Source organism: Nymphaea colorata, chromosome 6 (genome assembly GCF_008831285.2).
Source record: "Nymphaea colorata isolate Beijing-Zhang1983 chromosome 6, ASM883128v2, whole genome shotgun sequence".
In the NCBI taxonomy this organism is placed as follows: Eukaryota; Viridiplantae; Streptophyta; class Magnoliopsida; order Nymphaeales; family Nymphaeaceae; genus Nymphaea; species Nymphaea colorata.
The window spans coordinates 4,522,348-4,532,820 of NC_045143.1; the positions used below are offsets into that span (position 1 = coordinate 4,522,348).

The 10,473-nt window shown below is 37.6% G+C and overlaps 1 protein-coding gene across 1 annotated transcript; it reads right to left on the reverse strand.

The window, feature by feature from the left end:
• Positions 1 to 748: 748 nt before the first annotated feature.
• Positions 749 to 5,049, reverse strand: LOC116256653 (uncharacterized protein At2g34160-like). Its single transcript, XM_031633043.2, has 5 exons — positions 4,793 to 5,049; positions 4,312 to 4,360; positions 1,346 to 1,408; positions 1,192 to 1,256; positions 749 to 1,110 (listed from the first exon to the last, which is right to left on the reverse strand). Exons 1-5 carry the CDS (start codon positions 4,907 to 4,909, stop codon positions 1,018 to 1,020), a joined length of 387 nt encoding a protein of 128 aa, XP_031488903.1. The 5' UTR covers positions 4,910 to 5,049; the 3' UTR covers positions 749 to 1,017.
• Positions 5,050 to 10,473: the final 5,424 nt, after the last annotated feature.

A 10,473-nucleotide genomic window follows, 5' to 3' on the forward strand; every position in this document is an offset into this window, starting at 1 on the left:
TATTAGAACTTATTCCAAAAGAGGATTTTCATACATGGTTTCACCGTGGAATATATAAAATAATGCTCCTGAAGATGCACATAAATGCACGGACAAGTATAGATGGGGTTGACCTTAGTTTTTCTGGTCCAACCGACTGCATGAACAATGTAAAAAACTTGAGAACGAACGAACTATGATGTACAAATATGGTGTTACAAGCCAAAAGATTTCAGAAAGTTGATTTTAATCTTAAAATGTTATATGTTTAACCAAAAAATGAAGTTTTCCATGTTCACATCCATTATAGAGAACATATGTAAGTACCAATATAATAGGAACGATTGGACCAGCTCGAACATATAACCTGTCACACGGGTGCCATCCAGCTCGAACGTACAGCCCTAACTAGTACGCAATACTCGAGAATAGACTCGATCAAGCAGCCGCAAAAGAGACGGGCGAGAAGGGACACGAATGAAAAGGAAGGAAACGAACGTGACTCAAGTAGCTGGCTGGGCCAGGGGTATCTGAAATCGCACGTAGCTCATCTCCCTTCATTACTGTCGTATCTAACTCTTTACTGTAGTACTTTTTAGTTGAAGCGTGCACTGTTTGCCACCCTGCCCACATTAGCATGCCTATGCAGACTAAAAGCCGAGAGAAAGGGGAGATTGGAGTGGGGTGGGTTCTTTTAATCTCTCGCCCTATCGCTCACCCGACGGAGGAGGAAGTGAGTGAGATATTGGAGATAATCGGGAGCAAGACAAAACGAGAAACTGTTACACAGTCCACCAAACCGAGTAACAATGCCATACTCTGGAAGCAATTAGTTATCGAAAGAACATTGCTATTCTAATAGAAATTTGAAATTATGTATTACAGAAGTTATCGCATCACTAGATCTACCAAAACTCACTCGCCACGACGAACGCAAGCTGAATAGATAATCACCCCGTCCAATATTCAGAAAGGCACGCTACAAACCATTCTTCAGCATCACATGCACGGTAAAACCAAGCAAGCACGTCAAACGTCCTAACTTTGCTCCTCTCCAGCCAACTCCCTCTCCTCGGCTGCAGCTGCCATCAACTCGTCAAAATTCTCTGTCTTCCCCAGCATGATCTCAATCTGCATATCAAAATTCAATAGATTCAAGAACCTTAACCTTCAAAATTAATTCAGATAACAATCAGCCGCAATGTGGCATACTTTGGCCTTTTGAATTGGGCGTCCTCTTGATTCATCTTTCATGTCAACGGTTGATGTCATGATCTCTGTATAGATATCGGCAAGCAAAATCAGTAATGGACTTTTTCAGGTCATTCCTTCGTTCAGAAACAAAAAATTAGTAATAAAGTCTCACTCTTTTCTACAGCCAGTCCGTTGTTTTTAAGTATCTCTGCCACTGTGACAACAGTTGCAATCGCTGCACATTTGTAAAAAGATCAGTACATGAAACTGAAACCAGAAACAGCACCGCCAAAAGTAAACATACAGATTGTGATGACATCATGTCAAACGTAGAGGAACACAAACCCAAAACAGCTATCGGTTCATAACAGCACGCTTATTGTTTCTGACTTGTATAGAGTCAACAGAATACTCGCTGCTCCACTATAGCATGGGGCTAATAAACCTCTTCCCTTGGCCCGAACACCCAGATGCCTTGTGCACACTTTTTTTTTTCCTTCCTAGGAACCTTAATAATGGTAGTGCATACCAAATGTTGTAATTGCCGACCTTGAACTGATCAGAATTGGCCAATTTGCTGATCCAGATGAATCAGTAGTGAATAGGCCACAAATATATATATATATATATATATCTAACTGGAATAAAAAAAAAATAAAACATTCAAAAAAGTTAGCTACCAATTTGATTTGAATATACTGAGCCTGACAACAGCGGCATAAGTGCAATTATGTCCTAGCATCCTGGAAATCATTCCAGTCTGCCCCTTGGAATACCCCAACATTGTAGCTTATGCCAGTCATGACATTTCCTATGTTTTTCAACATCCCTAGGCTAGTCCAAGCTTCTAATCTGCATGACCATAAAATTAATACCATGCACTTATACCAAAGAAGTATGCCAATCCGGTTCTATGTGGTAGGGATATTACCAACAATACCTGAAATGGCATAATATTTTAAAAAGATTTTGGCATTTCAAATGTTTTTAATTAATCATTTCTAGTAACTAACATAGTTACATATTCAAGTACCAAAATCTATGTTTAACCACTAGAACATTGGTTGTGTCGTGTTATGCAAAAACTTGCAAAATCACATATACAAATTTGGGTCAAGTCTAGCTCTGTGAGCCACAATATTAATTACTTTGAATTAGGATAAATAAGCTCTCTTACATTCTCAAAAAAAATTACAGGAACATGTTTACAAGAGAAAATTTTAACTACAATCACATACTTATAGCCCAAGGTTCCTTGACATATATATAACTTTCTTATAGATGGTTATTCGACAAAAAATCTCAAAAAGTTTCAGAATGTTTTAACAGATGCGCATCTGCGTACGTGCATGCACATGTGAGTATGGGTTGAAAAATATCATCAGTGATACTCTCTAGTACCACAATGTAACATAACCTTTTTTCCAAGTATCTGGCGTATTTGTACATCTAGCCTTGTAGCTATAGTATGTAATGGCACACATACAACAGAATGCATTTTGATTCACCAATTACATTTTGTATTTAACAAATCTAAAAAAACCTCAAATAGGATCAAATTGTTTCAATGAAAAAAATATATATCCCTATATGAGTTACGTAATCCATAACAAAGAAACTCAAGTTCAACTTATCTGTGACCAAATTAATCAATTAAACTGCAGACCTTCAATTTCTTGACAGATATAAAAATACAGACAAGCAAGTGCTTATACTTGCGTGTTGGAGTGTGTATAGTAATGAATAATAATATTATATGGAAGCGAGAAAGAGAGAGAGAGAGAGAGAGAGAGAGAGAGAGAGTATTTGTGCCACAATGGAATACCACTGCTCCTGGAGCTAAGCATCAAATTAAAAAATTGAATACTCACACGCAGAAGATCCTAACGCTTGAGGCACCAATGACATTCATAGTAAACAAATCACGCAGCAAGATATTAGTAATTTTCCCAAGGTACATCAGGAAAGGACAGAAGTTACATTCTCTTCTTGTAATTCAACAATACGTGGAAATGTAAATTCAGTGGGATCCAACTTTTTTGCTCAAGGCATCAAATTTTCCCAGTTTGAACACATCCAAGTGACTTGCAGAAGAACCACAGAAAACATCTAGAAACACATTCAGTGGAAGACAGGAACTCTAACATGAATATCTCTAAGTCGCAACCAATAGAATTAGAAGGATTATCACTTTGACAATGGATTTGCATAAATAAGAACCAGTAGTTTATTCATCAGAAAAAACCTAAATCGATTAACATTTTATTCCTTTTTAAAAAAAGAAATCACTCCCTAAGGAACATTTGTAGGTTCTTCTGTTACGCTTAGTTCAAATGTGCAATTTGAGCCATTTACAATGTTCTACTAAACTAAGCCTGAAAGATAGATCAATTGATTTACCATGTAGATATTTCAGTTTGAATAACGATGTATCACCTGAATGTCAAAAGGATAAATTGTTGAAGATCCTCATAATTCCACCTATTTGATTAACTAAATCTTGGAAAGGAAAGAGTTCAAATAAAAACAAAGAAACCAACACATCTTCAATGAATCAATATTAAATCCACAGTTCTTGCTGGGTTCTGTCAGATTACATAAACAACAAAGCCGACCTTCTGTCTTCCTATTAAACCAGTGTTATCTGTATCTTATGGAGCCGTAGGTTGGAAAACCCTATATGATACAGGCATGATACACAAAATGCATGTATATCGTGCCCATACCAGCTGTATCTTACGATACGGCCTATACAAGCCGTATCTTATGACACAGGCATGATACCAGCTTGAAATAATGAGGATGAAGATAATGCTTATTGTATCAATTGATAATAATCCAAAAACAGTAAAGGGAATGGAAGAGAATGAGACAAGTAGAAACTAAGGTTAGAAAGAAATATTAAAAGGAAAAAAATTAAAAAGAACAACACATCACCCACAAAGACTGTTTAATGAGCTATAAGGTTTTCGCAAAACAAGAGCAGGAGTAGAATGGAAAGCTACTGCACAGAATTCTATCAATGTAGTCCGATCATGAGTTTCGTAACTAATTAAAACTTATGATTTCCAAACAGAAATACTGAAAATCATTTACAAGGAACAAATAGATAGCAACATAGGTTAATAGTATCATTACCCATGCCTAGGGCAGAAAGCTCCACTTCGTTATGTTGTTGCATATATCTCTGTAACATGAACAAGAATCAATAAAAATGCGCCACATCAACAACTCACCCAACGGAAGGAAATTGACCACGAAAACAACCAAAAAATGGTAAAAATTTGATCCACAGGAAGGAAAACCTTAAAAAACATCAATAAGAAACACATTGTCTTCAGGAAACTTCTACCAATTGCCAACTACACCACCACAATGATAAACGAAAAGCGAGACTGCAGCATCAGGAACAGGAAAAGCTCCAAAACAAGGTCCGCCCGCAAAAGAGTTGCTCAAAATGGAAAAATGGAACAAGAAGAGAAGGAACCAAACTCTAGCCCTAAGCCCACCACTTTTCGAAGAAATTTCTTGAACACGCAAGGAACGACAACGAGAACCAAGACTCCGAGTGAAAATCTCCACAAGAGAGAGAGAGAGAGAGAGAGAGAGAGAGAGAGACCTTAGCGAGGTTGACATAGAAAAAGAGGGGCTTCTTGGTGTTGGAGACCTGAATCCTGTTTTTCTTGTGGGTCTCAGAGATGGTCATGCTGTTCACCGCGTCTGTTATCTCCTCCATTGCTTCGGGCGAGGAAGAAGAAAGAGAAATGGAGAGGCCTACAAGAACAGAAGAGAGGAGGAAGGGAGAGAGAACAGAAACAGAGGGCCGATAAGAACAACTTCTGATGAAAAACCACCCTTTCTACGCTAGGGTTTCAATTTCCGGCTCTGTTTTATTTTATACCTCCTTCTTCCCGACCCGATTCACGTTCCAACCCGATTAGATCTGGCTCAAACGGATTGCGGCCCATAACGTTTGGGTCCGCCTTAAAATCTACACCCGTTTGGGTGAGATTTGATTACATTCAGATTTTGAATCTACAAATCGTTAGCATGTTTTTTTTGCTGATGCGGCAAAAGATTTCCGTTGACATTTAGAGTTACCTTATCAAAATGAACATATTACTATAAGATTTATGTCCTTTCATTTGCATAATTGTAGATTTCCGAACAGATTTCTTTCTCGCAATGGGGTTCACATTGGTGGCTGATATATCTCTTTAGCTTGTGTTGCGATAACGATCATAAGTCAGACCTAACATTCACTTTGAAAATTCTCATTTTACTGTTTTGCGATGAGGAAAAATCTCGTATCAAATCAGAATAAAGAGGGTCTAATATTTGATTAATCCATCTCAAATCCTAAAAATCTTAAGTAAAAAAGGCAACCAAATGCTTCATAAATGAACCAGAACACTCCTCTAATCTGAGTTTTGCCCAGACTTGGTTTGGATCGTAGAGGAAATTGTGTTAAGAATAAGTTCTACTAGTAAGTTAGTATTTTATGAGTGGGAGATAACCCCATGGCCGGTGAGAGACCAAACCCCTCTTCCCCTCTTTTCATATGCCTCCAAAGTCTAGAGTTGTTCATATGCCTCCAAAGTCTAGAGTTGTATTAAAGACTCGATGAACTTACAGTTATTAGAGAATAACACCGACAACCCATCAACCTGACCAGCTATGCTATGCTTCTTAGGTCAAAAGCTGCCAAGCTAGGCTCCTTCCGGTTTTTATGACAAGGAACCTCCAAGAAGTAGACCACTTGGCGGTCCAAAGTCACGACGTCTTTCACAACTTCTCACTTGTCATATAGTAATTTCAAGTGTAAATTTATCATCATTAATTTTTCATTGATAGATTTTCTTTTGATAACTAGTGATTTGATATTTAGATGGTATCTACCAAACATATTAACTAGAAAAGCAAGCAGCCAGCTTAAGAGTGCTATGTAAGGCTACATGCATGGGATCAGATGTATATAACTTTCTGAATGAAGTGAACGTTGGCCATATTTTTACGCTAGATTCGATGAGCTAGAATCTAAAAGCCTGGACGACGCCCTTGAGATCAAACGCAAAATGCAGTTTAGCAGCAAAAATAATGGGAGAGAAAATGAGTTTTAACTTTCCAAATAATTATCTGGAAAGTGTAGCAAGCTTGTAGCACGATGTTTTGTGAAAACCGTGTTATGCACATGCAAGATAGAAATTGTAGAGTGGTGGAGCCAAGAATTTGAAATATTATAGACTTTTAGATGATGAGGGACACTCGCATGTAATATACATCTATATTTGTAGAAGAGATTTTATCATGCAAAGGGCAACTTTCCTCTAACTTGTATGTGGATCTGCCAATGAATCGTGTACACTTCATCATACATCGGTTCTCGAACTGTGTTTGTCTCATTAGCAAACCATTTGGAACCACCATAGTTGGAATTGTGTACATAAATCCAAGTGGATTGGTGTTGGAACTTTGATGTTCCGCAGAGGATCTCTATGCACAGCATTAGCTTGCAACTTAAACCTGCACCAAACCAACAACCCACAACAAAAAAAAATGGGAGAGGAAGGGAGAGAGAAAGATGGTGAGTCTAGCGCTTCAAGGAGCCCTCTATAGTCATTAAAAATCACACATCATACAGAGTGAACGTTGGACTTATAAAATAGGCTTCCTTGGATTTCCTGCATGCCCAGCTGGGCAGTTACAAAGCAAGTGGGTTACAACATTTTCAGTTTTAGTGAGAACTACTGTAAAAAGGTTGTAACTAATTACCATAACACATAAAGGGGCCTACTCATATGTTATGAGATTGTAGGTCAGGCACATGGCTACAACCCAACAATTGGTGTAGCTCGTTGTGGCCGCTGTTAGTACAAGGCCAGTCTCTGATTCGATTCTAGTGGGTATTAAACCTCGATGTAAACTTAAGCAAACAAAGGCCTTAGAGGCATGGGTACCAAGCTTAGAGTTTTATGCCATTCTCCACTTGATAAGCAACAAAAGGTCGGGGCTCGGATGCAGTCTCTTAGGGTCTGTTTGACATTAAAAACATTATACGAGTGTTCCACAAATATGCTTCAAAATTGAGAAAGATTCATGAAACTCTTATACAAATGTTTCCTAAATCTACTCATGTTTTAAGGCAGATTCATGGAACACTTACGCGATGTTCTAAATGCCACACAGTTTAAGAACCCCCAAGAAAAAAAAAAGGTTTGGTATGTCTATGGGGAATTTTGTATCTCTTATTAGGTGTCAAAATCAGGGTAACTTTTCATCTCAGCTGCTAGTGTGGAATGAAGTTGCTAGGAGATGTTCTACTCTTTTAACAATGCAACCCAAAATAATTGTGGATACATCAAAGACTATTAACATCACGAATGATATTCTGGAGGGTAAAATTGATCCAGTTGAAGTAGGCACTAAAGTTTTCTGGTTCGTTTTCTATAATCTTGAAAACTTTTTTCCTTTTTTGGGTGGACCGATCGAGAGATCGTAACTCGCTCTTGCTGCCTCCTCTTACTGCTTTGAAGTGCAAAATGAAACTTCTAATCTGCGGCGCATTTTTAGCTTTGGATTTAGTTAGTATAGTTAACAATGGTAGGAGCCTGTCCAATTGCGGCTTGTTCTTCAGAGAAGAAATTCGTCTCCTGATAAAGAACCTATTCTATAAACAAACTATTATCCTGGCAAAAAAACAATAGCTATTATGATTCATTTTGGGTTATCTTTTGGTCATTTAGCATATTACATATACACGTAATGGAAGCAGCTCAACCTGTAGATGCCATCAAAATGACAATCTAATGAAAAAAAAGGCATTTACATAGGTAGTCATGTGCTTAATTTTAAATATATACAATGAGCAACAATATCTTGGAAAAGTTTACTTTTCTGGTTTTTGGGGTGGGATAATTTTTTGTTCTGTCAAGTGACAAAGTTGCCCACATGTTTGATGAAATTTCTCAGAAAAAGAAAGTGCTTGACATACTAAATGCAGAAGAAAGTTAACTCAATAAAGAAAGTAGGGAGTACATTGGAACATTAAACTTACCAATAATTGGAGTGAAGAAGCAAATAATCTCTAATTAAGTTGTCGATCTGAGTTCTGTAAACCATCTAAAGCACCATGAGAAGATTGTAACGAATTGAATGCTCATTCAGGTAGCTCAACTCTATGGCCTATAAGACATACTGAATTCGTGAGCAACAAGTTCTCATTTTCTGCAACTTTGGGATTGCTACAACTTGCACCTCCTTTATCTGAACTCAGAACTGGCTTATTTAACTTGAAGAAACAGATTTCCTGACCTCAATGAGCTGAAACATTAAAGCTCTATATGAAATTTCTGACTCATAAATCATAATCAACATGATTTGCACTAATGCATCGTTTCCGTCACTGTAATTTCAAAGTCCTAAAGATGGGATTCCGAAAATTCAGGCGACTGCGAGCATGTGGACAGGTGGACTCTTGCTGCCCTCTCGGCATCTAAACTTCGTTTATTGGGTTCACTTTTTTGAATCCCATCTTAGAACCATGCACCCACAACCTTAGGGTGCAGAGGATGGTTGCGCAAGAAACAAAGAAAATGAAGGAGAAAGAAAAAGTAGGTGACAGAGTAAGAGAGAAAAGGTAGGGCTAGAAAACCAGTGCCAAAATAGGATTGGTTCAACCTGTTATACATACGAAATGTTCCTTCATGATGGAGTTCAATTGCATCATCTATTTGGAATGCATTCTGTTCATCATTCTTCTGATATTGCCTCACATGATTAAAATCGGCTTGGAACTTGTCCTGTTAGATTTCCTGAGTTTAGGATCAAATAATAATCTGCATTGTAGTGCGTCCAAGTTTCACAATCGAGAAGTCCAATGTGAAGGCTAATATTAGAAATGGTGGCCTCAAAAACAACAGCGGATCACACTTCATCAGCTGGATTTGGATTTCTGTGGATTATAAATTTCAATCTAGATATCAAGTTTTTATTATCTCCATGCACGTTCAAGTGGGAAATTTTTTTCTAAGGTCTGGCTAATTATACAAAGTAGGTGTCTATTGGAATATGAAATCGAGGCAGGCCAAACGGCTTGTCAGATCAGGTCTGTGTCATTCTTTTCTTATATATAGATTAAAATCCCTGACAATATTAGTTCCCTTGAGTTTCCACAAACTCCTTGTGTTCGTCCTTTATATAATACTGGACATAATAGTTTACAGTTGCTCCTTTAGCGATGGACAGGTTCTCCAGAAGTCACCTACGGTTTCTTGTAAACTCACATATTACTTGGTAGAAATTTGGTTTAACTTTTGGTGGGCTCTTGTGGTCTTCTTGTTGCAATTGTAGAGAGATGAACAGGTGAAGTGTGTAGGTTATGATTCTCGATCATCCCCTCCCAAGATAAACAATTCAAATCTATATGGTTCTATGTACATGTGTGGCCATACGACTAAGTACAATAACATGCTTATAAGATATCATTATTAGGATCCTCAGCTTGTGATTTTCACAAACAATGACCAAAGCAAGAATGAAATGCTAGATATTTCGGACATAGTGGAAACCGAACACATTTCTACACCAAGAATTTTGCAAAAACTATAGAAGTTTTATAAATAATAACACTCTTAAAGTAATGCTTGATTATCTACATCTAAAGGTTATCCTTCAGGTGAGCAGGAGGACACCCGCGGTCCTCTCTATTCCCTCTACCTTCAAAGTCATAGACAACATTAGATGGTATACTCGCCAACTGTACTATCATGATCCCACTTTTCATGGTCTAGGGGACTAGCATCTACGAGAATCAAACATGCAATGCACTTTCTACATGCCCACCTGCTAGACCAGCTATGCTACGTCCCTTGAAGCATGTAAAAGTCATACTGACCTCAGTAAAGCCAATAAAAAAGTGATATAGCTTTTTAACATTGAAATGAAGTAAAGAAAGTTGGAAGAGAATATGTCTCACTTATTTCACTTAGTTTGACACACTCATGAAGCACTATAAGTGCAACCAAATGTGCATTAACTGTGTGTTTTGTACATAAAAATTATGTCATTAACATGTTTTCCTTTTCTACATGTTATTTAATTTGGTGTGCCTGTACGTGCGGAAGAGCAGGTAGCAAACATACCTTCATATAGAATTTCATGGGTTGTCGATTCAGTGAAGACAAACATTGGAGATTAACTTGCAAATATATAAGTCAACTTGTTTTTCAAGAGTCTAAAATGCTCCTCAAATGAGAGAAAGGATTTCTTATAAGGAAACTCATTTTTTTCTTCTTTTTTTCC